Source organism: Jaculus jaculus, chromosome 16, assembly GCF_020740685.1.
Source record: "Jaculus jaculus isolate mJacJac1 chromosome 16, mJacJac1.mat.Y.cur, whole genome shotgun sequence".
In the NCBI taxonomy this organism is placed as follows: domain Eukaryota; kingdom Metazoa; phylum Chordata; class Mammalia; order Rodentia; family Dipodidae; genus Jaculus; species Jaculus jaculus.
Genome location: NC_059117.1, coordinates 39,944,753 through 39,972,724, shown reverse-complemented (window position 1 = coordinate 39,972,724; position 27,972 = coordinate 39,944,753). Strand labels below are relative to the sequence as shown.

Genomic DNA, 27,972 nt, shown 5'->3' with positions numbered 1-27,972 from the left:
CTGGCCCAAAAGGGCCCTGTAAAACCGCAGCCCCAAGTCGGGGCGGCCTCGGTGGTAAGATGGCGCCCGTGTAAGAGCTGCCTCCTCTTAGTGATGGGGAAAGGGTCATAAATCCGTTGTTGTTTATGAAAATTTACAACTTTGCAATACAACTTTATGAGTTGTTCGGCCCTTCCATTGGCCGCTGTCGGTCATGTGGATAGGAACCGTGAACATGAACTTTTTTATAATTTCCCTTGCGAGAATAGAGCCGCATTCTTTTGCTTCGCTCGGTCCTGCGTGCTTCGGAGCTCTGCCTTCCAGAAGCCTGCCTGGGCTGCGCTTTGTCCGGCGATGGCGAGGGAAGGGAGGCCTCGGCCGGGGCCCGGCCCGCCGCTCGCGCGGGAGGTGGGCAGCGCCCGGTGCCCGGCGCCGCAGCCTCACAACTCGCAACCTGGCTAATTTCCTGCGTCCTCTGGCACCGGCGAGGAGGACAGTTCGTCTCCCGGGCGGCTCAAACGACAGCTGTCAGAGGGACAGGAGCTTCTGGGAACCGCATCTGAAGGTGAGACGCGAGGGGAGGAAACAGGGACAAAGGTGGTGAAGGTGCCACAGCGGTGGGTGAGGGCACCGGGAGCGACTTAGAACGGGGGCATTCTCACCTTCACTCGCAGTGCCCCGTTCACACTCGCCCGCGTACACACTGCAGTCGACACAAGCCACTCACACACACCGCCAAGCTACAGCACTCCCTCCCGGCCCCCTCCCGGGCTCTCAAGGCCACACTAACTCCGTGGCACCGCGCCCTGGAGCCCGACAGCAGCGCTTCCCAAGCCCCAAAGGAAGCGTAGAAGGAAGTCACCTGGCATTGTGCGCTTCCTTTCGGCCTCTGGGGTTTGAATTTTGGGGAGTTTATTCCATTCATGACCCAATTGGTTCCACTGACTTCTGCAACAGCCAGAGACAGTTCCCGACCTGAGGAAGGTGGGAACAGGCGAGGTTTTAAAATGAGTTTGTACACGGATATTTATTCGCATCTGTAATGCATTCTGTTCTGTGAGCTCGGTTTTGAAAGAAAGGTGTGTGTGGCGGGGGTGGGAAGGAGGAGGAGAACAAGCAAAACAAAACAAAACAAAACAAAATCTCAAAACTTACTAATTCAGAGTTCTCCGCTGAGTGCTCGCTTCCAGTGGCCAGGCTTTTCCGCCGAGAAAAAGACGTCTGGAGCCCTGGGCATGGGGCTGGGTGCATGGTGGAATTCTGTGTCGGAGGAGAGGATGGGGTTAACTGGGTGTTACTCAATGGACTATTTCTGTGTAGAGGACTGTTGTGTTGGTATAGATGGCAGGGGCCTTATCAAGATAAGAGGGAAGGTTGAAAACCGAGTGTGGGCAATAGGGGGACGCCCCCGCCCCTTCCAGCCACCCCGGGGCAGCAGCAGGCCAGTGTCCAGGTTTCCTCCGCTTCCGGGGCCCGCGGGGAGAGGACTGCAGCCAGCCGCGGGGCGGCACTGAGCATCCGCTGGCCTGGCGGTGGCTTTGCGTTGCGTGGTGGCACGAACCCTGGTTTAGCCTGAAAGTGCATCTGACCCGGTCGGATTTGCCCGCAGAGCTCCGGGTACAGCAGTATAGAAACATTTCCGGAGGGGCTCTAGTTTCTCTCGGTTTATTTGGTGTTTTTGTTGGTGGTTGTTTTTCTCTACATATCTCGGGATGCGCTGGATCATTAAGGAGAACTCGTAGGTGATGTTCGGGGCGTTCGTCGGCGCCGTGGGTGCGCGGGGCAGATAAAGGGGCCCACTGGCCTCCCAGGGTCGCGGCTGCCCCGCCGGCCGCGGCTGCCTCGGGCGGATTATTTATTGCTACCAAGCCGGGCGCTCGCTGCTGCCACGCTGTGGCCGTCGCCGGGACCGGCGCCAGCGGCAGCCCGCCTCTTACAGCCTGGCGCGACTGCGGGGTCGGCCCCGCAGAGATTCCCCAGAAATCAGGGGCAAGGGGGACAAAAAGGAACCTGCGGGTCACTCTCCCTGGGTCTATTTGGCTGTGAACGCTCCCAGCTTCCGTCAGCCCTGACCGCAGCTGGCTGGAATAGACTCGGGTCCTCCCCTCACCCCCACCCAGCACCATGGAGGCTGGTTGCACAGGCCGCCTGGCACGTCGTGGCTGCTTCCATCCAAACTGCGCGTCCCAAGGCGCCCCGGGGGTGCGCGCCGGTGGGGACATCGCTCTGGCTTTGGATTCTGACCGCGGAGAGCTCACTGGTAGTCATGAGGCCTGCTGGCCTGGCTGGCCCTAAGGAGGATTGGCTATGGCAAGAAAAGCGGCGAACTCGAGGGCCTGTGACAGGCAGAGGCCGCACCTGTATGCTTTGGGTTCTGGGCCAGCGATCTGGCCGCCTGGAAGGGAATCTTCGAGGTCTCCCACACACGTGCAGGAAACGCTTCCAGACTGGGCATAAATGGAGGAGCTCAATGGTCAGCCCAGAGCGAGGGCAGACTGTGTGACCCTACGTACCATTCTACCCCCTTTGAAGAGAAGCAGCAGGAAGGTAAGTGCGCTTTCGGTGTGAATTTCATCTAGAAGCGAGCCATGGCGTGATCATTCTTGCCTTCTGTGGAGGGCGTGGGGTTCTTTTTTTCACTTCATGGGGCAGTAGGTCAATCTCTCTATAAATGCATACATACGTATGTATATACAGAAAGATGAGGTGCATATGCACATATGTAATGTTAGCTGCCAACGTAAATATGCACCGATCTCGGCTAAAACGCAATGATTTCAATTTAATATATTTTCCCATACTAGTGCTTACAGAAGTTAGAAATATATTTTCTGGCTCTTATCCAAGAAATTAAAGGAAATTCTCTCATTGGCTGAGACAAACCTTAGCTCTAGAATCCAGGTCAAAGCACAGCAATAATGGTAGTAAACCAGCACCATGGTGTTGCAACACTGCATGGGACATGGAAAAATGAAAGAGAAATTATAAATGTAAACATGCATCATCTGCAAAATGGCCATTTTCATTTCAAATAATAACTTGCTTGAAATCGTTGCCATCTGATGATTTTGTTTAAGAAGCAATAAGTTAAACTGATTTTCTTCAAATGTAGCTTTTATTTATTTATTTTTAAGTCCTTTTTATTTTTTGACTGAGTTTGCACATTCACCTTGTGGATTTTTTCCATGAAGAAATGACTGAGAAATGCTAAGTTTTATCTTCTCCTGAGCAAACCTTCTTTATATGCAAAGGGAAAACTTTCTCAGCTTGGATTAAGGAGCAGGCACAAGGTTTCCAGTGTAGCCTCCAAGGGTGTCTCCACAGACCCTGTGGAGGCCGATCTTAGACAAATTCTTTTTCAATTTTTTTTCCATTTGGGGGAAGGGAGGTCATGAAAAAATCGAAAAGCAACGAAGAGATTAGAGATTAAGGGAGCTGTTACCAGATTCCTATGAGACCACTGTCGCTGTCACCTCTTTCCAGGTCTGAACCCCATCAGTCCTCATGGATCAGGGCTTCTCAGATTTTACAAACAGCCTCCTGAAATCCAACCACATCACATAGTCTTTCTTCAATCGCGACAGAATTGGGGATTTTAAAACTAATTCAAGGGATTTTTACAAGCCCAACAAACACAGTCATAAAAATGCCATTGGCCCAATATCACATTTTACAAAATGAGATTGATCCCTGTGCTGTAAAAGCCAACAATGTGGAAGGTACACCTCTCAGGCAAGAAACAGCAGCCCCCAAACAGGCTTTTCACGTCCTGTAAGGGACTGCCAGGCCTGGGACAGTGGGAAAGGCAATTCAGTATTTCTGGAGCCAGTGATGACTGGTGCGGTTTTCAGAGCTGTGCTGCTGCTAGCCCCTGAGTAGTCTCTGGAAGGGTAGGACCGAGGACACACCCGCCATCGTGCCCTAGTCTGGCTTCCCGGAAGGAAACACACCCCATTAATTATCCAGTTGGGCCCCAGTAGCTGCTTTCTGCTCTCCAGGGGCCCTGCATCTCTTTTACCTCTGGACCCAGGATGGAGAGTCCGCGTCTGGATGTGTATCAGCCTCAGCCCTGACTGATCTCTCAGCAGAGGGAGAGAACTGGGGCTCTGGTGAGAGGAGCAGGTCCCACATATGGCTTCCCGCCCCAGCTTCACAAACCACTCTAGGTTAGGTCCCTTCTTATCAAAACCATGGGTTGTGGCGTTCCCTTGCCCTGTTTTCAAAGACAGGATGTGGTGCGTAGCTGGCTGGAGCCATTGCTTTATAGACCACGCAGGCCATGGGTCATTGCAAGGGGAGTCCATCAGTACTCAAACAAACAAACAAACAAACAAAATGTGGTACTGACAGGAAGGGGAGCCAGGAAGAGCCCATGTTTGGCCTTGTCCTGGTCAGCATGAGAGTGACCCTTCCGCTTTGGCTAAAATGATCCAATCTCAGGAAGGAGTGGGAATAAGAAAATGAGGGTGTGTACAGATCGCCAAAGCACAGGACTGAAGAAGAGGGAATGAGGACCTGACTTCCCAGAGCCCCTTTTCCAGCTCAAGGACCCACTCCCACAACCCACTCCCGCGAGGACGAAGGAGCGCGCAAGGGGAGGGGCACCCCGGGGCCATGCTCTTAGTGCTGGCCCGCAGGAGAAAAGCCGTCCCCATCACACCTCTCCCGGTTCAAGGTGGACAGGTTTCCTGTCTGGAGGGGAAAACCAGCAAAATCCAAGGCAAAAAGGGGAGAAGGAAAGAGCAGGCCTGGTGGGGCCTTGGCAGAGGCCTGGGACTCAATGCCTCGACCCACGTCCCATGTGCAGGGCCCTGCCCTGCTCGTGCCCGCCGCTGAGGTTGGGGAAAGAGCAGGGCCGGCTGACTGTGTGTGCCCATCAATCTGCCGGGCAGGCGGGCGGGCGGGCGGGCTGGGGGCTGTTTGTAACTTTGCAGCCTCGGTCGCCGCGGTCCCCGGGGAGCGGGCTCCGGCGCTCGCTCCCATTGGCCGCCGCTGCGTCAGCTGGTGCGATTTGCTGCTGTCGCTTTTGGCGTTCGGCCATCCAGAAACAAACCAGTTCGATGACTACTAATAGTTATAGCCAGATGTACTAATACACAACAAATCACAGTCCTGCAGAGGGGCGCGCAAATGAGTTCCTATTTTGTGAATCCCACTTTCCCCGGGAGCCTGCCCAGCGGCCAGGACTCCTTCCTGGGCCAGCTGCCCCTCTACCCGGCCGGCTATGACGCGCTGAGGCCCTTCCCGGCCTCGTATGGGACGTCAAGCCTCCCGGACAAGACATACACCTCACCTTGTTTCTACCAACAGTCTAACTCGGTCCTGGCCTGCAACCGGGCATCCTACGAGTACGGGGCCTCATGTTTCTATTCTGATAAGGACCTCAGTGGCGCCTCGCCCTCAGGCGGTGGCAAGCAGAGGGGCCCCGGGGACTACCTGCACTTTTCTCCCGAGCAGCAGTACAAACCCGACAGCAGCAGCGCTCAGGGCAAAGCCCTCCCTGATGAAGGCACGGACCGGAAGTACACGAGCCCTGTTTACCCCTGGATGCAGCGGATGAACTCGTGCGCGGGTAAGGCACTTCCCTGCACCCCCACCTGCCCACCCGCAGACAGAGGAAGGCAAGGGAAAGGATGCAGGAAGACAAGGAAGAAAGGAGAGGGAGAAGGAAAGTAGAAGGAGGAGTAGGAAGAGTGAAAGGATGAACAAACTTTTCCTTGGCTTTTGAAAAGAGTTTTTTTTTTTTTTCAGAAGGAAGAGGAAATCCATCCGCAATGGGGCAATCAGGCCCAGCAGAGGGAAGACAGGCTAATCAGGTCCACTGTAAGGTGACACTTTAAGAGAGTGTGTGGGAATCACTGCCAAGCTCTGTGACGCCTATGCCAGGGGGGCAACCACAAGAGAGGGGGAAAGCTGGTTGGGAGAGGGGGCCTGCCCTGTTCCATCCTGGCAGCACCCTACTCAGGATCCCGAGCAGAGCGGGCCTTCTGTGTCCATTACTGAAAACTTCCTTCACCTCCTAACCTCTCTCTGCCATTCAGAAACCCAGAAGTGTGAGGTCCGCATTGGGCCTCTTCTAGGGTCTCTCCCAAAGCCTTGGAAAGTCACAGCTCCAGTTTCAGGATTTTTTTTCTCTCTCTCTTTCCCTCTCTCGTCTCTTTCCCCTCCTTCCCCTTCCACTCAACTGCTCACTCTTAGCTAACTTCTGCCTTCTTCTGAGACCCTGACTCAGCCTCACATTTGATTTGGGGGGGATTTCTATCATCCTTAGATCCCAAAGCAGGGGCCCAACACAGTCCTAAGTGCCCTAAACCCCAGCCGACCGTCTCTAGCTCCGTGGCTTTGCCTCAGGTTTCCAAAAACTCCACAGGGAATCCTCCTTCCCTTGAAGCAGGACTGAGCCTAATTTGGATGTTAAAACGTACTGTGTTTTGCTTTAAAATCCACTTTTTCTTCAATGGAGCTGTGTTTTTCAGATAGGTTATAGAAGTTGGGAAATTTTTACAAGGATTTGAGAGGGCTGGCCACATTTAACTTTCTTAAAGAAAAAAAAACTGAGCTGAGTCCTGACATGGGTGGCCCCAATGGCATCTTTCACGGAGACCAGTGTGTGAACTGCTTCCATGCTGCTCCCAGGGCTCTCCCCACCCATCCACGAACAGATACATACTACATCTCTCAAAAACGTGACTTTACTGCTCCAGATTAAGCATGCCTATGCTCTTTCCTCACACGTATGGTTTTCTTACAAACTAGGTTTTCCAAAACAAAAAACAAAAACAAAACAATAAATTCTCACTCCCAAGTCATTTTAACTGGGGAACGTCTCGCTTGGCCGTGCCACAATCCTTACCATCCAGCCATCTTTTTGTTGCCCTAGCGATAATAGGAGAAGCTGGGTCTGGGGTGGAGGTAGAGTTAGTGTCCAGTCTAGAGGCCTTCTGGCGGGAGGCAGGGAATGAACAGGGTCGGCCTTGCTTACGGACACCCGGCCATTTCTGCCTGCAGGTGCCGTGTACGGGAGCCACGGGCGCCGCGGCCGCCAGACCTACACGCGCTACCAGACGCTGGAGCTGGAGAAGGAGTTCCACTTCAACCGCTACCTGACGCGCCGCCGCCGCATCGAGATCGCCAACGCGCTCTGCCTCACCGAGCGCCAGATCAAGATCTGGTTCCAGAACCGCCGGATGAAATGGAAGAAGGAGCATAAACTCATCAATTCCACGCAACCCAGCGGGGAGGACTCAGAGGCCAAGGCGGGCGAGTAGACGCCTGGACAGGACCAGGCCGGCGCTGCGACCTTCTGGCTTTGCCTCCCCCTGCCCCCGTGCCCTTGCCTGCTCCCCAAAATTTCTCCCAACTTGCCCCTATCCAGGGGCTTTCGCAGCTTCAGGGGAGCCCTAAGCTTTGTAAGCATCTGTTCATTTGCTTGTTACAAATAAACACCACCACCACCCCCACACCATCTCGGCTCAGCGGTGGAAGGGGCGCACTGCACACACAGGTTCTCTGCCCAAGCCAGCTGTGGAGTACCAGGGAGGACCCGAATTGGTCCCTGCTCCTATGTGGGCGCCTCCGCGCTCCTAGAGCTCTCTCAAAACGCGGGGTTGTTGGGGGAAAAATAGAGCCCCAGGCCTTTGCCCGTTTGGTGTCTGTGCTTTTCCGCCTCGAGTTTCTCACCACCCAGTCCTGAAGGGCATCGCCAAATCATCCCAGGCTATTGGGGGGTTTAAAAACAAAAAGGCCTAAGGGCTGGGCCTCTCAGGACGCCCAGAAACAAGAAGCAGCTCAAAGAACAAAGGGGACCCCCAACAGAAGTAAGTCTCTCCCGTGCACAGCCGTCAGTGCAAAGGCAACAGCCGAGACCGAGGCCAGCCAACCTGGGCGCGAGTGGAATTCCAGGCCCGGGAGCTACCAAGCTCCTGAAGGCTTCCAGCTCCCTTCTCTGAGCTCCCTGTCTCCCACAGCGCAGGTGCCACCGCCACGCGGCTTTTACGACCCAAAGAGGGGGACCAACACGATGGGAGCCCCAGGAATCCTGGCTTCCGAACGTTCCAGGGGCGCCGGCGACTCGGATCGGCCAGTAGGCAGAGCCCCCTTGCCTCTCAGCTATGTGTGTGGTGTGCTTTCGTCTTTCGGAGCCCAGAGATATAACTACGCAGATACTAGGCACTGCCAAGAAATGATTCCCTCAAGCCACTCCTGGAGGGCTAAGCAGGACCCTAATACTTCGGACCACGGATCCCCAGCCCCCAAGCGGCCTCGGTGGCTGAAGGGCGCCTGGGCCCACTCGCTGGGTTTTTCTGAGAACCCTGCTGCTTGGGGCCCAGCCGGCTGGAGGAACCCGAACGGAGGTGAAGATTCTCCAGGTTGGATAAATAAGCAAACGTAATAGCAAACCAATAACACGAAACCCTTATTTATAAGAAGGAAAAATTGACTCAAGTTATCAGAGTGTATGGAATTTGACCTCGCCTCAGAGAAACACTGCACAAAAGCTATCTTTAATAGACGCCTGTCATTTAAGACCGGCAGGGACACTGTCCCTCAATGCGCTCACGCTCACAGAAACAGAGCTGTAATTGTGGCTGCTGCTGTGGGCAGGATTTATTTCTCCAATTGGCTAAACGGTCTCCTCCTCCTCTTCCCCGAAGGTGATATCTGTATTTTCAAAATTCACAGCTGCCGGCAGGACGGGCAGAAGCGACCCCAACCTCGACACAAAAATCAGAGGGGCTACAAAGCAGGGAAATAAAGTTGTTGTAAATAATTCCAAGTCACCACCTCCCCCTGATCCTCTGCATCCTCGCCGGGTGTGCGATCGGCAGCTGACGGCCTCACAATTGGTACATCCTAATGGAACTGCGAGGGAAATGCAATAATTTTGCCATAATGGGCTGTAACCTCAATTCGACCCCGGCCCTTGCAGCCCGAGGTCGGAAGCGAAGCGATGCGCCCTGCCTCCAGAGGGTGGCGCTCGAGTCCGACTGAACGGCGGCTGCGGGTGGCGGGCACGCGCCCGGGGCGCGCGCGCCACCCTCTCGCCTCCACCCAACTCCCCCATTAGTGCACGAGTTTACCTCTAGAGGTCATCAGGCAGGATTTACGACTGGACAACAAAAGCACGTGATTCGAAGTCGTACCCCATATTTGGGTGCCTACGTAGGAGGGAACCAAGTACATGTCCCAGTCATTTCCATAATTCATCATAAATTGTGCAAGGGTGCTATAGACGCACAAACGACCGCGAGCCACAAATCAAGCACACATATCAAAAAACAAATGAGCTCTTATTTTGTAAACTCATTTTGCGGTCGCTATCCAAATGGCCCGGACTACCAGTTGCATAATTATGGAGATCATAGTTCCGTGAGCGAGCAATTCAGGGACTCGGCGAGCATGCACTCCGGCAGGTACGGCTACGGCTACAATGGCATGGATCTCAGCGTCGGCCGCTCGAGCTCCGGCCACTTTGGCTCCGGGGAGCGCGCCCGCAGCTACGCGGCCGGCGCCAGCGCGGCGCCCGCCGAGCCCAGGTACAGCCAGCCGGCCACGTCCACGCACTCGCCTCCGCCCGACCCGCTGCCCTGCTCCGCCGTGGCCCCCTCGCCCGGGAGCGACAGCCACCACGGCGGGAAAAACTCCCTGGGCAACTCCGGAGGCGCCTCTGCCAACGCGGGCGGCACCCACATCAGCAGCAGCAGCGGCAGCAACAGAGAGGGGGTTGGCACGGCGGCGTCCGGAGCCGAGGAGGATGCCCCCGCCAGCAGCGAGCAGGCGAGCGCGCAGAGCGAGCCGAGCCCGGCGCCGCCCGCCCAACCTCAGATCTACCCCTGGATGCGCAAGCTGCACATAAGTCATGGTAACGCCAGCCTTTTTCTGCACCCACTCGCCCGTGGCTGGGGGGGGGGCTCTAGGTCCCCCCCAGTCTGTCCTCGGCAGCCTCTCTTCCCGTGCCTCTCCGGGTCCCCCCCTTTCCTAGCCCCGCGGAACCTCTGCGGCAAGCGGTTCTCCCTTCCCTGCCTCCCTCCTCCTCCGTGTCTGCCTGCTCAGTGGTGGGGGAACGGGGCGCCGGCCAGGCGAGTTCAGACGTGGGAAGAGGAAGAAAAGCTAAGATCCACCTCGAACTCCCCGCGCCTTGCCTCGGAGAGCGCTCCCGGGTCAGGCCAGAAGAGCATGGTGCAGAGAGGGAGAGAGGGTGGCAGCGAGGGCAGTGAATCGGGCTTGTCAGGGTGGATAATTTATGAGGAGGGCTAGGCTGGGGAAACGGCGTTACTAATTACAGCCCCCCGAAAAAGGGGTTTGGGGGCAGAATCGAGGTGGAGGCCGGCAGGATTCTGAAGTTTGGGGCAGGAGGGAGAAAGAAGGAAAAGGCGGAAAAAGAAAGCAGAAACCCCAAGCCCACAGGCTGCCCGGAACGCGGGCCGCTGGAACTTTAAGGGAGGGTGACCTGGAGGCCACTTGAGCTCTCAGAAAAGAGCCGTGATTCGGTGGGTTTCCGAGCGGTGGGCAGCATGGGAGGGCTGTGCCCCCTGCTTGGGGGCAATCTGGGCAGGGCCAGAGGGCAGCCAAGGACCCAGGGAAAGCAGGGCGGTCCTCCATGACACAGTTCCCAGCCTCGGATGGGCTGGCCGTTCCCAGAGTCCAAAACGTATTGTTTTCTCTCTAGAAAGGAAGAGGGAAGGAAATTCGGGAAGGGAGGGTGGGCAGGGAGGGAGGACTTGTTGAGCCTTTCTCCTGGCTTCCACGCTCAGGACCCTGGCTCCCTGTCCAGCTGGCAGACTCGGGGAGCCAGGTGTTAAGGAGTGGGTGGCTAAGCTGACTTTTCTGTTGCAGACAACATAGGTGGCCCAGAAGGCAAAAGAGCCCGGACGGCCTACACGCGCTACCAGACCCTGGAGCTGGAGAAGGAATTCCACTTCAACCGCTACCTGACCCGCCGAAGAAGGATTGAAATAGCACATGCTCTTTGCCTCTCCGAGAGACAAATTAAAATCTGGTTCCAAAATCGGAGAATGAAGTGGAAAAAAGATAATAAGCTGAAAAGCATGAGCATGGCGGCCGCGGGAGGGGCCTTCCGCCCCTGAGTGTTTTATTTAAGTACTGAGCAGCATTTGTAGTGTCAGTACTAAGGTGACTTTCTGAAACTCCTCTGTGTTCCTTCTGTGAAGAAGCTCTGTTCTCGTTGCCCTAATTCATCTTTTAACCATGAGCCTGTTTATTGCCATTATAGCGCCTGTATAAGTAGATCTGCTTTCTGTTCACCTCTTTGTCCTGAATGGCTTTGTCTTGAAAAATAGATGTTTTAACTTATTTATATGAAGCAAGCTGTGTTACTTGAAGTAACTATAACAAAAAAAGAAAAGAAAAGAAAAGAAAAAAAAAACACACAAAAGTCCCCTTCAACCTCGTTTAGTGCCAATGTTGTGTGTTGCACTTGAGTTGTTTAACTGTGCATGTGCGTGGAAGTGTTCCTGTCTCAATAGCTCCAAGCTGTTAAAGATATTTTTATTCAAACTACCTATATTCCTTGTGTAATTAATGCTGTAGAGGTGACTTGATGAGACACAACTTAACTTGTTTGATGTGTAGTGACTATAGTGACTCTGTGACGAAAACTGTGACTCCCAAGCGGTGTGTCCCTGCGTGCCTTTGTAGGACCCTTTGCACGAACTCTCGAAGTGGCTCTTATAAGCGCAGCTTCAGTGATGTATGTTTTTGTGAACAAAGTTACAAATATTGTCCAAGTCTGGCTGTTTAAGCAAACTGTGATCAGCTTTTTTTTTTTTTTTTTTTTAGTATTTGTTTTTAAGAAAAAAAATATTGACTGGAAACAAAAAAAATAAACTTTCTATTGTAAGTTCTCTTGGTCTGGTTTGTGCCAACTAGTGAGCGGCTCTGCTTTCTGCGTAGTCCTGGAAGCTAGTGATTCAGGCTACCTGAGCAGCCTGTGTGCATGGAGGCCTCGGGCCAACATCCTGACCCAAAGCCTTCCCAACTCTGGCATCAGAAAGCTCAGGGCAGAGGAAGGTGGCAAAAGCTATAGGCAGTTCCCAACCTCGAGTCCACTCTGGCCATCTCTGAGGAAAGCAAGTTAACTTGCTGGTTATAAAAAAGAAAGGAAAAGAAAGACAGAAGGAGAGAAAATCCAGGGCTTTGTTAACCACTCAAGAGGCCCACTCAGACTCAGCCTCTTTCCTCAGGCTGCCCTAGGCCTCCACAGGCTCAAGAGGCTTCTCTGCTAGATTGTGGACCCCAGATCCTGGGTCCATTAACCCACTGTGGTGCCCCTTCCCCACTCCTCATCCTGAACCCAGTGGCTTGTTTTGCTACAATTAATGGAAAGTACTTACCCCGTCCTAGCTCGATTGGGGAACTCCTCAGAGCAGCTAAAGCCAACTAGAGATTTGCACATTTACCGACGGGCTTACACTGATGCGTCTTCCCTTTTAAAAGTTATAAAACAGTAAACTTTATAAGCCCTAGTTCCGGCTATATGACATTTGGGTGCCAAATGAATAGGGTTTTGTCTATGAATTAGATCGTAAAGTCATCCATAGCACAGACAGATCGGCTCACTGGCTATAAAATGTCACGTGGGGCCATTAAAATAAGTTTTATGGTTTTGGGGAGTTGACATCCAACATTATATACCACATAACATATAATCTCACTGACGCTGGACTCCATTTGACTCTTTTGCAGGCTACGTGTGCCGCCTGGTCATTCAAATTGTCAATTTTAGGTCCAGAAGTGTCCAAACCACAAGTTCTCAAAACTCCGTGAAAAATGGCTCCCTCTGAGTTAAGGTAAGCTCGTCCCCTGAGCGCTTGCAAGTTTATTTGCTCTCTGAAAACTTTCTTTCGCGTTTCTCTCTCTCTCTTTCTTTCTCTCTGGCTCAGTAAATCTGAAGATGCTGTAATTCAAAAGGATGACTAAACTTTTCCTCTGCCCAGCTTAGCAAGGGCAGGAGCCAGCTTCGCGGAGGCGGCAGGATGAACAGCGCCTGTGGCCGGCCGCATCTCCAGGCCTAACTTTAACTGTGGCACAACCACGGATGTAAATGGCTCCCGCTGCTCCTTCCTGAGTGCAAAAAGACGATTCTGTGTGTGTGTGTGCGCGCGAGCGCGCAAATGGGCCTGTGTGTGAAAACTTGGCACGCACATCCCCTTCTGAGCTTGGCCAAGTCCGGGTTTTGTGGGAGTCGCGGAGCCCAGGGGTGGGGGCTGGGGGATTGTAGGGAGCAGGCCTGGGGCGTCCTGTGCTGCGCTGAGCTGGAGAGTTTGAAAGAAAGGCCCGGGCAGGGCCGAGAGGGACTCTGGCGGGATTTCTTATGAGGCTATGGCAATATGTCTTCGCTGGCTAGGGTCATTTGGCAGGACTGAATTGAGGCGGTGGACTTTGGGGCTGGGTTTCTGTAAGAGCAGAAGGTGGCAGAGGCCAGCGAGGAGACACGGGTGCTCCTCTAGGCTGGGCCTCAGGGTTGCAAGGCCCTGGCTGATAGCGCCCACAGGATGCTGGGGAAGCAGGTCCCCATCTCTGGAGTTGCTGAGCACCTCATCCCTGCACGGGACTAGGCCCCTGAACCTTGTGTGTCTACCGTGTTCTTATTTCTCTGGATCGGTTCTCACCCGCTTGTGAGTCTGAAGCAATAAACTTTATGGCCGGATTTAACTTTAGTCTTTGAATCCTCAAGCTAATTGAAAGGGGTTAAAACGCTTTATTTTCTTCCGCCTTGCCTTTCTTCTTACTCTCTTCTTTCCTTTTCCTCCCCTTCTTTGCAGAATTTAAACATCTATGCACAGGGCCCTCAAAAGGCAATTTAATCTTCCCCTCGATAACATTAAGAATTAGGGAAATTTACTCCCCCTGAACATGCAGACAATTCTTTCTTTCAAACTGTGTCCTAAAGTTTGGGGGGAAATGTGTCTTCAATGCCCAACTTAAAAGTCTCCAGAGCCATTAGGTTGTTTTTCCTGACACCTCATAAAGGGTAGTTCAGGAATGAAATTGGTCTTTTGTCAGTAGGAGATTTCCTCTCTTTTGTTAGTTGTTCCTTCTGTTTGATCTCAGGATATTTACATAATCTATGATTTCCAAAACAGTCTCCAAAATTGCACCAATGGGCAAAGTAAAGAGAAATAAAATTTTCTTGGGTAAAATTCCATCTTGGCCCCAGCCACCTTTCTTTTTTCTTTTCTTTCTTTCTTTTTTTTTTTTTTTTTTTTGCTTCAACCTCCCCATCCTTCAGTGGCAAACTAAGCCTAGTAACTAGGGACATCATGTTCTGTCCTAGGGTCTTCTGGGGGGGGGGGGTACTCAGGAAGGTCCTAGCAGATTTCCCCCAACCCTGTCCAAGGAACTAAACCAAATTTTCCAACTGCATTGAGAAATTAAACAGAAAAGAAAAAAAAAATTCTTTTCTTTGGAGGGGAGTAGTTTTCTGGCAGGGTTAATTGGCAAAGGTGTTCACCAAGGGCTTACAAAGAGAATGCTAATGTGTAGATTTGAAATTTCAACAAACATAATTGTACAGAGGTCTCCTGCACAATGTAAGCCCAACAGATGTCCCAGTGTCAGAAATCCAAAAAGCAATTTAAGATATTTTTCTTAAAAAAATCAAACTCCTACAAATCCTACTTTTCATGAATAGTGGTTAGCTGAAGAATTCATTAAGTCATCTTGAGTAAAGTGAATATTAGCATTTTAGCACTCAGGAAGCTCTCTCCACATCTTAGTAGGTACCAGGACTAAAATTCTGCATGATGTGGGTGCTCCCACTATTTGCTGTGCCTGAGATGCTGGATTCTTCGTCTTACTGGAAAATATTGGGTTGTGGTCAGACTTGGGTTGCACATTTGGTGATCTTGCTTTCACAATTTGTTAGTGACTGAAATTAAGAGAGAGGTGGGGGAGGAAGGAAGGGAGAGAGAGCCATGCTAGCAGGTTCATTTGAGTCCCTTGTGTAAAGAAAGCATCCACAGTACCTCTTGGCCACACCCCACCCTGGGGTGTGGGAATGGACAGAAAGGTTGTTGGAGTTCTACCCAGCATCATGTAAGGCAGCAGATCTTTCTCACAAATTAAAATACAAGCTCTGAGCACTGTCAGTTTGCTTATTTCTGTCTGTTTTAATCTTCACAAAGCTTAAGTAGAATTAAGAGAACAGGTCAAGCCACATGGGGTTAAGGAACTTCAGAAATACAGGATCTAGTCAGACCTAGGTGAGTGTTCTTGGAGGGGTTATTTTTCTTTCTACTTTCATAGGAATCACACCAAAAGGGTGGTTGGTTATGAGCTCATTTTGTAGATGAGTTATTTCTCTTGGTGTATTCTTTTGGGTTGCTTTTTATAGAAAAATACATATTTAGGAAAAAGCCTCTGTCACTGAGGAGGACATTGTGAAGATGCTCAGCTACAGCTGTGGGTAGGAGAATGTGCTTGCAAGAGGAGAAGGTGGCGGAAATGTGTAGGGGCTTGTTTGTTTCCAAAAGCTAAAGAGAATATATTTCCTGAACTATAAATATAATAGGAAGCTTCTGGTCACACTTACTTAGGGGTTTGTTAGGGTTTCCATGGTCTAATTTCAAAACATTATGCCTGGATTCTTTTTCTCCTGTGCTGTGTTGCTTTCTATTGCTTTTCTGTTGATGACTTTGAGATAGCAAGATAGCATTTTCTTCCAGAAACATTTGTGACCATTTGTTGAGATTTGTAGAATATGATATCCAAACAATCACATCCTAAAGATGGGTTACTAAAGAGAAAAAACAGCTCTTTTAGCTTGAGTCATGCCCTTAGCACTGGCGGGGAGGGAGGGGGGATCCTGTCCATGGCTTGCCCACCATGCAAAGGATAGAGCATTATGGACTCTCTCCCTTTGGCTTCTAAAGTGAAATTTCCTTCTAGCCAATAACCAAACTATAAACAGGGCCTAGGCAGGGCTAAGGGGTCAGCCTTAGACTTGCACTCAAATAGGAGAGGGGATCCACAGTTCAACCATTCTAACTTCCATAACTAGAAGATGCACTCAGGATTGTTTTGTGTGGTGCTTTCTGAAAAGAAGTTTGTCCTCCCATCAGATCCCTTACTCACAAACTGGTCCTTTCAAAAATAATATTTGTTATGAAGGTTATTAGGTAATTATTGCGATTTTGTGAAGCGGCCCTTGCTAGAGGTGAAGTCTGTCATCGCCTAACAAATGACGCCCGTGCAGTTCACTGCCGGGTTAAGTAAATGCAGAGACGATAAATCTGCACACCCTAGGAATCGCCAGCAGAGCACGCTTTAGTACAAGTTCACAGTCAACTCGCTCGCCCGGGCTAACTCTCCCAAGAATTAGGGCTGCATCTTTATTTTTAAATAAAGAAAAAAGCCTCCCACCCCCACTGTCAGCTTTCCCTTCATCCTCTTTTCTTTCTTTCTTTTTCTTTTTTTACAAGATTGCCCTGCTCTCCAAATTCTCCTCGTTAGTGTAATTCAAGTTAGTCTAGCTTGTATCTAAGTGCTGACAAAACAACATAGGAGGCTGATTTGACAGGAAATAGAGTCACAAATGCAAAAAAATATATACAATTCACCCTTTAATTCTATCAGGCAGTGACAGAAGCAGGCCATCCTGAGATCCTAGGGGGCCCCTTCCCCCTGAAAGAAGAGGCTCAGCCTTGTGTATCTTTGTGGTTAGTGTGTTACAACTGCAGGTCAAAAAGTTGAGGGTCAAAAGTTTACATTGTGCAGCACTCTTAGTCATCTGCCCAGACAGAGTTTGATGTCAATGTTAGAGCCGCGATCTTGACTATCAGCACAAAAGATAAAATGGCTCAGAGTGACGCGTGCATCACGGTATGGACTCCAGGTGAACCCTAGTGGTTGAATGACCTCAATTACAGAGGAAAGGATAGAAAATTCCTCTTTTCAAGAGTAATACATGCGGTATTTCATGTTGAATTATCGCACCCATTCTGGGGGAATAGCAGCAGGTAAATAGGCATAGATTACTGAAAGACCAACACCTTAAATGCTAGAGAACCATGAGTCGTTTGTGGGTTTGTCACAAAATAAAAATGCTTAGTTCTCATCAGAGGACCTTTAAGGAATCAAGTAGCAAGTTTCCAATATTCCATGATACCCTCAAAGGCAAGACAACCATTCAAGAAGCTTTTATTGGAGGGGGGGAGGCAGTTTTGATTGGCCAGGGAGCTTGCTTCTTTTTTCAATACATATAATGATCTCTAAAGTATGGAGTAGAGGGCAAACACAGGCAGATCTTGAAAAATGTATTCTTTGAAAGTTTCAAACAGAAAATGCTCCTACCCCCTCAAAATTGCAACCCATTGAATGCAAAGGGTTGTCAGACCTGAGAGACAAGTGGAAATCCCCAGAAAGGGACAGGATTCCTATTGCCACCAACAGCAGAAAACAACTTACTGGTATCAGGAAGATGCTCCTGTTGTTAGAAATTTTCTGTTACTTATTATTAATCTACTCCAGAATGTAAGAGAATGCTACAATCTGCAAGTGACTAATGGTACAAAATGCAGGAAGTTGGAATCTATAAACGCCAGATCACTTTTTAAGACCACCATGACGGATTTCTTTTAGCCAGAAAATACATTTTAAAATACATGTGGAATGAGGGGAGGAGCTATGAACAGTGGAAAGCAAGCTAAGAATAAAGCATGTGTGTGGGTGGGTGGGGGGTGGGAATAGGGGAGAGAGGGAACAGTGTATTAAGGAAGCAGACTGGAACCATGCTTCATGTGTGGGTTGCAAGTGAACTGTTAACCAACATTTTACTTTTCATACATTTAGATTAACTTTAAGTGTTGGGCTGTTAGAATCTATTTTCTGGGGTGGGGGTCTTCCTTTTCTGTGTATTGACATTCAGATGATCAATGTAGGAAAACAAAGAGAAAGATAAAATATCTTTCTTCTTGATTTTGGGGATATTCAAGTACTGAGAATGTCAACTCTTGTTGGGCTGTTTAAAATAATCCCAATATATTCATGTTGGTTGGAGTTATCAATGTCAGGTGTACATTCATTGGTAAAGTAAATATTTGCTAAGCACCGTCTTCATGGAAATAATCAGGGTCCTTCTACTGTGCAATGTGTAAATTTTCTACTCTGGCCAAGAGCTCTGAGCCAAATGGGGTTTTGCCAGATGAAATAGAAGAAAGGAAATAACTGTGCTGACCGCTGTTAGAGCAGTGGACACTTTGTGACATCTGGACTAGTAAAATGAAGAAAATGGAAATCCCTCTTCCTCACGAAAACAACTGTATTCCTCTTCCAGAGAACGTCTTCATTGTGTTTTGGTTAAAACGATATAATATACCTAACAAATATTTTAGCTTCAGTATTCTTAAAGTGAGAAAAAGGTGCTTGTGGGAGTTGTCCTTTCAGGATGCTGATGTCTTTAGAGGATGTTGATCTTTTATGTTTCTCACACAATCCTTGTTTTGAATTTCTATCCTTGTGCCTGAGTTGTGTTCAGTATCTTAAATCACTACAAGGAAATCACACCCCTAAACAAATTAGATGGTAAAATGGCTGGTCAAATGTTGTTCTTCTGTAATCATGCTTACAGTAGGTTGGGGGAAGCCTTCATATGCCACTATTAAGCATTTCAAAATTCCATCTTTTCTCATCTTGCTTCAAAAATGAGCATGAGATAGTGAGCAGTCTGGTGGGGGGGACGGACTGTCGCTCTGAAGAACAAAGGACAAATACAGTCAATACATTCCATAACGTTTACATTTCCTTTGCTTTTTCCCTTGGTTTTTCCTGGGAAGGAGTGACCTGGGCAGAGCACCCTCTCTAGAAGACAGTGTATAGACCTTTTAGAAGCGCAAAGTCCAAGGCCGAGGTGAACTTCAGGTCAGCACGTCTAACAAATATGAAAATGTCGGCTGGTGAAGGGCGCGCCTTGTGATTTAACAAAGACTGTCAATGTGTAAGATTAATAAGAAACAAAATGCACACGGTGTCACTGTGCGGTCACTTTGAAACTTGGGACAGGGTTGCATTCAAGTGGGAAGGCTGTTCCAAATATATTCAAAATGATTCAAATCAGATTCCGAGCAAGCTACAAACACGGCCTCCTTCCCCGCCCTCCCTCTCCCTCTCCCTCAGACCCTCATTGCCGCTTTTCCATCTGGGATGCGAGGACATGATGAAAAGTTATTTTACTTAGTGGAATTTTAAGAAAGCTTTTGTTGGGAATTTATGTTATCCCTGCACGTGGAAAGAGCCAAAGTGCTTACCAGTTTCCCAAGGAAAGGCAAACGCTTCAACCCCGCTTGGGACTGGAGCCAGTCGGTGTGCGAAGATTTGCACGCAGGTCACTCTGCTTGATTTCAGGGTATCTCATCTTTTCTCAGGCAAGATGCTACTGGTAAATTTCAGTCTATTTTTTTTTAACTAATTAAGTAGCTTCTACCTAGCTTTCTGGTGGTGTCTTGTATTTTATGTAAAGGCAAAAGATGCTTTTTTTTAAAAAAAATGTTTTTTTTTTTTTTCCAAAAGATTGTTTGATTCAATGGAATTGTGCTGTGGCTTGCAAAGGGAGACTGTGGAAGGTTCAGAAAAGGTACTGAGATTGTTTATTACAGCCATAAATCTTGCAGTAAAATGTCAAAATGTCGGTGTGTGAGATAACACTTGGTGGTCCTGGCTCCGTTTGTGTTTATGATAGAACTGCAAAGACAAGTTACAGGCCTTGGGGGATTCTGTGTAAGCCTGTCTTCCTAAAGTAATAGAACTCAGGGAACACAGGCACAGTTAGTTTGCCCATACACAAAACAGTGCCCACGTCTCCTAAATACTTAATAGTAGAAACTCCATAGAAGGTTCTGGGGGTAAGCAACACAAACGTGATTTAGTGTCCGTAAATAATACTAAACAGACGTGGTGAAGACTATGGCTCATGACATGAGAAGGGCAAGATTTCCTTGTCATGCTTTTCCTCCACATGAAGTGTCACCCAGATTTGCAGCATACATTGTATATGTTATTTATATAATACATTTTATATGTGTGTGTATACTGTATCTATTTTCTACTGGAGGAGAAAGATTGGTTTAGGCAGCCAAATGACAGACTTGAATGCCCCTGTTCGAGTCTAGAGAGGATGTCTAAAGATGTAATCGGTGTCAATTTCTGCCTGTGGTTCCGATTTCATTAAAAAAAAATCAGGGTGCCTCATGTCAATGGTCAGCACTCTTCACACACACATTCACCCAATGTGGAAAACCTCTTTGTACCACTTCAGGGCGATTCCAGTTAGAAGCTAACATGATCTTTTTTTAACCTCTTTTCTTAAATTAGTTTAAAGATTAGTCTCATATAATAGTCTTTATGTGGCTAAGCATTAAAAGACTATCCATCAAGTGGATATATCCCAGCATTTAGTAACTCCAATGAGTAACTGATATAAATGAAGATAGAATTGACTTTCTTTTTGAAGTGTCTCCAGGCTCAGGCTATAACTTTCCTTGTCTGCATTCCAGACTCAGTTGTGAGAAGGTTGTTTATATTGCTCTTTGGAAACTCAACCAAGGTGCAGCAACTGAAATATCTTTGCTGCGCATGCCAATATGAAAGTTATTTTTAGAATAGTGACCGTGCTAGTTTGTACTACTTTGATGCAGGCTGAGAAGGAGAGAATCTGGGTGTGTCTGTCACTCAGAAAACGGAGGAGAAAGTACACAGTATGAAAAGGACACCAGTATTTACTTTAAAGAGCAACATTAGATGGAATTAATAAGTAATTTATTTGTTAATAATGGCGTAATTAGTTTACTCATCAAATTTCAATTATCGAATGGTAGGCAATAGTCCCCTCTCCCTCCTTTCCGGAGCTACTGATATCGTTAATATGCTAATTTTCAACAATTTAGAAATTACAGGCTGTCCTGTATATATAACCCCAGCCTCAGCCACAGCCTGGAAAAGCAGCATGTGAAAGAGAACAACCTTCTTAGCTAGACAAGACCTGTGTTGGCGAAGGGGCATTTTCTGATTGAGTTAGACTGACATAGGAAGCAGCTACTCTCTAAGGTCGGTTGTGAGCACGCATCTCTTCCGCGTCTATCCATTCGCATCCTTGGGCCGAGGTCTCTCTTATAATCGTGCCCACTAAAGCAGGCATATTTAGTTCTCAGGTCGGGGCGTCTCCATCAAATTACATGCTATTTAGGAAGGTTCCGCTTTTTTTTTTTTTTTTTAGGGTAAAGGTCTCTAAAAAAGGGAAAAATTAAAATGTCTCTAAAAACAGCGGTGGGGAAAGTGTTCATGGGGTTGTACTGCAACTGTCCCGCTGCCCGTCCTTTAGCGATTTCTCAGCTGCTCACACACCCACTCTCACTTGGCGGCTGCAGCCAGTCTTCAAGGCAGGTATTCTCCAGCAGCAGGTAGACCAGCGAGCAGGGAAGGGTTCAACTGGTGAGAAAATGGGTCGGTAGGCCTCGTTCGTTTTATTCCGGGGCCAAGATAAAAACCAGGATGTCTCTTGGACCCGGCGCCCTTCCCTTCTCCAGAGGGCCTCGAACCCTGAAAGAATGCGAGGTCTGGGTGGGCTGGAGGTCAACGCTGTGCCGTGGCCGCCCAGCTGCCCTGAGGCCTAGGAACGAAGCAGGATAGCAACAGGGCTGGTAAAGCTCGACATCGTAACAGGCCCGAATCCTTAGCCGGAATCCAAGCTGGGGCTGGGGCCCGGGCTGGGGAGGGGGGGTGGCGAAGGACCGATGCCCCTGCTTGTTCCTCCCGCCCGTGGCACCAGAGCCGCATCCATCAAGCACCCGCACGTTTCCTGATCCGGGTCCGCGCGCGCGGAGCGCCCATTGGCGGGGGCGCTGCACGTGGGGCGCGGGCGGGGCGGGGCGCGCGCGGGGCTGCGGCGGAGAGAGCGCGCGCGGGGGCGCGGGGGCGCGGGGCGCGGGCGGGGGAGGAGCGGCGCAAACTTTGGCGGCGGCTTCGGCGGCGGAGGGGGAGGGGGAGGGGTGGGCACTTGACAGCGGGGGGAGGGGAAGGGCGCAGAGGGAAAAAGGGGGGATGGGAAGCGAGGCGAGAGGGGGAGGGGCCTCGGCGAGCCCAGAAAAACGACAACGCGAGAAAAATTAGTATTTTTGCACTTCACAAATTAATGACCATGAGCTCGTTTTTGATAAACTCCAACTACATCGAGCCCAAGTTCCCTCCCTTCGAGGAGTACGCGCAGCACAGCGGCCCGGGCGGCGGAGACGGCGGCCCCGGCGGGGGCCCCGGTTACCAGCCGTCCCCGGCGCCCGCCACCCAGCACCTGCCGCCGCCGCAGCCCCAGCTCTCCCACGCGGGCGACAGCCGCGAGCCCCCCGCCTCCTACTACGCGCCGCGGGCCGCCCGCGAGCCCACCTACCCCGCGGCCGCCCTCTACCCCGCGCACGGCGCGCCGGACACCGCCTACCCCTACGGCTACCGCGGCGGCGCCAGCCCCGGGCGGCCCGAGCAGCCCCAGGCGCACGCGAAGGGCCCGGCGGCACACGGCCTGCACGCGAGCCACGGCCTGCAGCCCCCGCCGCCGCCCCCTGCGCCCCCGCGGCGCTGCGAGGCGGCCCCCGCCACTCCGGGCGTGCCCGCGGGGGGCAGCGCCCCCGCGTGCCCGCTGCTCTTGGCGGACAAGAGCCCGCCGGGCCTGAAGGGCAAGGAGCCCGTGGTGTACCCCTGGATGAAGAAGATCCACGTCAGCGCCGGTACGTGGCGCCGCTGGGGAGGCGCGGGAGTGTGAGGCTAGGGCCAGGCCCGGGTTGGAAGGTCGGAACTGGGGGGGTCACAGGGAGAGGCCGAGAAGAGGAGGGGGAAGGGCGCCTCGGGAGGGGAGCCCCCCATCTGGCCTGGACTGCGGTGGGATGGATGTGGGGATGTGCGCGCCAGCCAGCAGCCTGATCCCAACGTGAGAACCCTTTTGTACCCAGGGTCCCTTTATCGGGAGATTTACGAGACGCCAAACTGTTAGGGCAGTAATTATAGCCCCCATAAATTTAATTGTCCTGGCAGAGGCTTCGGGCCATGTGTCTTTGAAGCTTTTCTTCAGCCTCAGTGCCCAGCACCATTCTTTATGGCTCTCGGGTGTTTCCCGTTGTCAATAGCCTGTGAAGCATTTTCTTTGCCGGTTTCTGTATCTTGCGTGAACTTGGTGTCAGGTTATTATATAATGATGATGTCCAATTGCTCTTCCCCACCCTAACTCCTCTCTCCTCCTCCTTTGCCTCTCTCCCACTGCCTCCTCCTTGGCCTTCTCCTTCGGGGCGCTGGCTTTCAGTCAACCCCAGTTATAACGGAGGAGAGCCCAAGCGCTCTCGAACCGCCTACACCCGGCAGCAGGTCTTGGAGCTGGAGAAGGAGTTCCACTTCAACCGCTACCTGACCCGAAGGCGCCGCATCGAGATCGCCCACACGCTCTGTTTGTCCGAGCGCCAGGTCAAGATCTGGTTCCAGAACAGGAGGATGAAGTGGAAGAAAGATCATAAACTGCCCAACACCAAGATGCGGTCTTCCAACCCAACCTCGGCCTCTGCCGGGCCCCCGCCAGGGAAAACACAAACTCACAACCCGCACCCCCATCCCCATCCCCTCCCTGGTGCCTCCACACCTATTCCCTCCTCCATATAATCTAGAAACATAGACCAGTTTCTCTCTCTTACCTTTCTCTTCCTCTCTTCTGCTCCCATCCCCATCCACTCTTTCCCAAGTGAATCATTACAGACACCAAAACAACCCAACAAGGTGAAAACCATAACCAAAATCAGAAGATATTATCCCTGGTAACTGTGTGTGATGGTTGTCACCCCAAAGAGGACAGTTGTCCTGGATGCTGATTAGGTGTACAACCTGCTGGCCTGAACAGCCCTGCCAACTTTGGATACCTGAGAAGGACCACTTGCCACCAAATACTGATGAGATGTCGAAAGTCAGCTGGACAGCACATGCTGACTTGGGGACCTATACTTCTATGTTTGTTGCAATCAGAAGAAAGCAGACCCTTTCCCACCTTCCTTACCTCCTCCTCCTTAAGGCAGCTCATGTGAGCTTTACTGTAGACATTGTGGACCTCATAAGATTATTTAATTCTCAAAATGTGTAGACCTTGATGATAGGTGTGACGTGTTGCTTTCCCTCCCTCACATTTATTTAAGGTATGGTTTTAGAGATACTGTCTTATTCTGTGGCACAATCTGGGGGAGAGGAGAATGCATTTAGATCCATGTGCAACTGTACAAAGTGATATGGCTATATAAAAAGCCATGTGCTAAGAATAAACTTCATTTTAAAAATCATTAAAAATCTAAGAGACAGATTTATGTGTTTCCTATTCTTTTCATTAAAAAAATCCAAATCTTTATTGATATGTTTGACCTTGTGTGTAGAAACTTTATAGATAGCTTGCGTTGTGTTCACATGGATTCAGAGTGCTCACGTAATTTGTGTAAATATGTGTGTGTGTGCGTGTGTGTGTGTGTGTGTTCAACTTGAGCTGAATTCTTGTCAAGCTTGTCCACCGTGGAAATGTTCCAAAGAACAGAAAGGTTCTTCAGTCCTGAGAGGGCTCCTCTTCTCAAACTCAGTCAGGCTTTCAGGCTTCCAGAGAAACAGGGAAACGTGTCTGTCCCTGTAATGAAAGGTGAAACCATGCAGAGCGGAGGCCCAGGAGTTTCTGCAGCTGTCCTACACACTGAACTCTGAGCACACTTGGAAAGAAGTGGTCCCTTTGGTATTTGTTGCACCTTCACACTTAATCTGCCTGTTTCCCCAGAGATCAAACAGTTTGTGTAAAGGGTTGAGATTGCTTTCTGTTTCTTGGCTGGTCCTAAGGTCCTCTTCACGGAGTACAGCATGGAGATTTTTGCTTGCTTGTTTCTGTGTTTTGAAAGAAGAGCCCGTATACCTTCCCAAGTATGCTCTGAGGAAATAAAAGGCATAATGACACCCTAAAATGCACCCCAAGCAAAGTAGACCTGGTAGAGTTCACTGCTGGCAGAAAGCCAACCACTGACCTAGGGTCACTTTCCTCAACTTTCAAATAGTTAGGGATGTTTTTGCCCAATTCCAGTGCTCTAGATCCAAAAGGTTAAAGATGAGAACTCACTTCTCAATCTCTGTAACCCTAGTACGTGTAGCCTTATTGAATCTTGGTACTCAGGCACCAAGATTCAGGAAAGCAGTGCACACTAGCCCCAGAATATTAGCTATGTTGCCTGGCCTTGGAAAAATACAGTCTCGGGTTTGTTCAGTAATTATAACAGAGAGGGGAGGGGTGCTCATCTACCTCTACAATATTGGAGGATTTGTAAAGCCATTTTCCATGAGTGGGAAATGCACAACCACTGTAGGTACCAGTACCTCTTTACCAGTGCTTCCCTTAGTACAAGCTGTCCTCTCCCCACAGGCTAGCCAGGATTAAAAGAGATATGATGGGTGCCAGTCTCTGACAGACCAAGAAAATCAGGGACAAGTGAATGCATAAATGACTTCCCAAGTCAGGAAAGATTGGCATAAAGTACATTTTATAAGGTGTGAACAGGCGCCCAGGCACTTCTGGAGGCAATACAACTGCTGCTGAAACTTATTAACCCCCCCCAACTACACGCACTTGTAAAACGAAATTAAATCACGCTGAAAATAGCAATTTTCTCAGGAATCATTAATCACCTCATACAATAAATACTTCTTTGTGATTCAACAGCAATTCTGAGAGGCATTCTCTGGGAAAAGTCTGTGGAGGAGAGAGGGATCTTCTTGCAAATAATGCTTTCTCAGGCATAGAAGCAGCATCTTGGCTGTCTGCTAAAAAAATGCCTAGATTCTCAGTGGAAATTGAGAGTGTCAAGCTGAAAAACCTCAAATGGCATATGATCATCATTTAAGGTAAATTCTTACATTTCTCCTGTGTGGGGAAGGAAGGATATGGGATGTTCAATGGCTTTGTGCTGGAGGCAGTAATAAGGAGGTAAAGGGGGTGTCTTTCACTTGCCCATCCAGAAAAGAGAAGATTGGCATCATTTTTCTGATGTTACAGGGTAAAATGTCACTTTGTGTTGATTATTAAGATAGTGGTGAACTTTTGCAAAATCAAAATTATTGAAAATGCTTCAAATGATTATGTCATTTCTTCATAGTGAGTGTCTTGTCTGTTTCATACTGGGCTAGCTTTTAAGTGAGCTTTCTACAATAGCTTAGAAAATCTCACTTTGTGCTTCAAAATCATGCATTGTCTGCCCTTTGCTAGGGCAACCATAAGAGTTCACTGAGAGGACAAATTTTCTATCTCATTAATTGTTTTTTTTTTAAGCAAACCTACTAACCCTCAAACCCTTGACCTTTAAAGATAGTATTTTGTGTAAGCTCTATAATTCTCCAGCCAAAATGACCCTTACACATACTCTCCTACTCCCTTCTCCCTCCTCCTCCCTCCCTCCAATACACTCATCTGCTTTAGTCATAGAGCCAAGCTGTGCAAGACTCTGGAGATAAAAGTTATGTCAACATCTGAAATCAACCTAAATCGGATAGGAGACATTTTAATGGTCACAGTTTGAATTAAGTACTTAACACTCTCCCCCTCGAAGAAAAAATGGCAGTTTGCAGGCTTTCTTTCCTAGTTTTGCTGAAATCTACGATCTACCCTGTGTTTTATTACAGCAGGAATTCAAGTGTGACAGACATAGTAGAGTACTTAATACCCAGGAAGGAGCTCATGGGAAGATTACCTAGATATATGGGCTGGGTCCACTGTACAGTATCTCTGCCTTTATAGCAGGTCTCCAAGGGTGCCCTTACCCTCCGTTTCTTAGCCCTTACCATTGGTGGGTATCACCATACCTCTTGTGTTCCACACTCACTAGTCCCCTCAATGCCCCCCACCCACCCAAACTGGGCAGCTTTACCCCTGCTGCTTTTCTTTTAGCAGTTCTGATACTAAGTAGATCAGCAAGCCTTCCTAAAGGGGAAAAATAAAGACACGCCAAAGGATAGAGGAAGCAAATGGAAACCTGTATCCTCCTATCTCTGTAGGTGGGTTCTGTTCAAGGGACAAATCATTCTTGTCCCTCACTTGGGGTCTGCATCCCTAGGTACAGTCTGGCATGGAAGAACTCAGGGTCACCACCAGCAACTACTGTTTCTGGTACCCCTTCCCTGTGTCACACCTTGGCTCAAGAAACTATACCTCATAGAGGATGGGCTGCAAACTAGGGGAGGAAAAGAGGGGGAAAAGGAGGGTAAGGAGGGTGTTCTGTGTTCTTGATATCATCAAGAAGGTAGATAGGCTGTCAGGAAGCTTTCTCAGTCTTCTACTTCTGGCTTGGGACTCTGATATCTCTTCTTCCAAGGCCTTCAGTCCCATTCTCTCTAGAAGTGATTTCTGAACTTGAAAGAAATTTCAAGGTTGAGGGGCTGGTCAAAGTGAAAGGCCATTTTGATTCATTTGTCTCAGTTTACAGATAAGGAAACTGAGGCAGCTGAATGCAACCTTTTCAATGTTCCTTATGCTGATGCGTGTGTAGATTGATCAGAGCCCTTTGTATCTCCCTGGATTTAAGTGCTTAGGTTACTTCTTGAGGCATAGTAAGTGCATAAGCACTTTTCTCCTGTCCATTGTGACAGGCAGGAAGGGAGGAACATATGCATGTGGGCTTGTGATGATGTGCAGGGCCACAGGTGTGTGCAGCCTGGCAGAAGAGTGACTTCTCTGATGCACCATCAACACTGTCCTGGGGGATTATGTAACCAAAGTACCCTGTGTTGGCATGAAGACAGGTGGACTGACTGGGCTCAGGTGAGGGATGTTAGGGGGCCTTAAAATACTGGTAGCCCCAGAATGACTAATTCTGCTGTACTCACTCTGACATTTTCATGGGGGTCCCTTGCCTTGGTGAGGAAAAGGGCGAATGAATTCTGGAGATCCAGGGGCCAGAAAAGCTAAACATGGGCTCTGGTTGCAGCTGATAAAGGCGTAGC

At 49.6% G+C, this 27,972-nt stretch overlaps 4 protein-coding genes and 1 long non-coding RNA gene across 14 annotated transcripts in view; 4 read left to right on the top strand and 1 right to left on the bottom strand.

The window, feature by feature from the left end:
• The first annotated feature begins 87 nt into the window (after positions 1-87).
• Positions 88-7,439, top strand: Hoxa6 (homeobox A6). Of its 5 annotated transcripts, none has more exons than XM_045135801.1 (4): positions 88-544; positions 5,290-5,551; positions 5,731-5,795; positions 6,988-7,118. In XM_045135801.1, exons 1-4 carry the CDS (start codon positions 194-196, stop codon positions 7,084-7,086), a joined length of 777 nt encoding a protein of 258 aa, XP_044991736.1. In that variant the 5' UTR covers positions 88-193; the 3' UTR covers positions 7,087-7,118. The 5 variants fall into 5 exon arrangements, with proteins under 5 accessions (XP_044991736.1, XP_044991734.1, XP_044991733.1 ...); XM_045135798.1 differs by having other exon boundaries at positions 91-544; positions 5,731-5,802; positions 6,988-7,439; XM_045135800.1 differs by having other exon boundaries at positions 93-544; positions 5,731-5,807; positions 6,988-7,122.
• On the bottom strand, positions 369-3,520 carry LOC123455304. Of its 2 annotated transcripts, XR_006633811.1 has the most exons (6): positions 3,422-3,520; positions 2,863-2,930; positions 2,493-2,644; positions 1,135-1,239; positions 842-954; positions 369-538 (listed from the first exon to the last, which is right to left on the bottom strand). It is a non-coding gene; the product is annotated as an uncharacterized LOC123455304 (long non-coding RNA). The 2 variants fall into 2 exon arrangements; XR_006633812.1 differs by lacking the exons at positions 2,493-2,644; positions 2,863-2,930; positions 3,422-3,520 and adding an exon at positions 1,541-1,793.
• The window catches only part of Hoxa3 (homeobox A3), a 44,460-nt gene continuing 16,895 nt past the window's right edge, over positions 408-27,972 (top strand). For 3 of the 5 annotated variants that reach the window (XM_045135795.1, XM_004652792.2, XM_045135788.1), the window contains exons 1-2: positions 408-544; positions 12,685-12,788. The gene's annotated coding sequence lies outside the window, so the exon portion shown is untranslated. Of the gene's footprint in view, positions 545-12,684; positions 12,789-25,699; positions 25,882-27,972 lie in introns of all 5 variants that reach the window. The other 2 variants (XM_045135790.1, XM_045135787.1) reach the window with 1 other exon arrangement.
• On the top strand, positions 7,587-11,389 carry Hoxa5 (homeobox A5). Its single transcript, XM_004652790.3, is given in 3 exon segments — positions 7,587-9,017; positions 9,020-9,841; positions 10,816-11,389. Coding segments are annotated over 3 exon segments (1,161 nt in total). The 5' UTR covers positions 7,587-8,929; the 3' UTR covers positions 11,067-11,389.
• Positions 22,103-24,297, top strand: Hoxa4 (homeobox A4). Its single transcript, XM_004652642.2, has 2 exons — positions 22,103-22,709; positions 23,279-24,297. The coding sequence occupies exons 1-2, from the start codon at positions 22,124-22,126 to the stop codon at positions 23,626-23,628; spliced, it is 936 nt and encodes a 311-aa protein (XP_004652699.2). The 5' UTR covers positions 22,103-22,123; the 3' UTR covers positions 23,629-24,297.

Coding starts and splice junctions, on each gene's coding strand:
- Hoxa6 (XM_045135798.1), top strand. CDS start 194: ATGTGGATAGGAACCGTGAACATGAACTTTTTTATAATTTCCCTTGCG. Junction 545..5,289: donor TCTGGGAACCGCATCTGAAG/GTGAGACGCGAG, acceptor TTCTACCAACAG/TCTAACTCGGTCCTGGCCTG. Junction 5,803..6,987: donor ACAGGCTAATCAGGTCCACT/GTAAGGTGACAC, acceptor TTCTGCCTGCAG/GTGCCGTGTACGGGAGCCAC.
- Hoxa4 (XM_004652642.2), top strand. CDS start 22,124: ATGACCATGAGCTCGTTTTTGATAAACTCCAACTACATCGAGCCCAAG. Junction 22,710..23,278: donor GAAGATCCACGTCAGCGCCG/GTACGTGGCGCC, acceptor GCTGGCTTTCAG/TCAACCCCAGTTATAACGGA.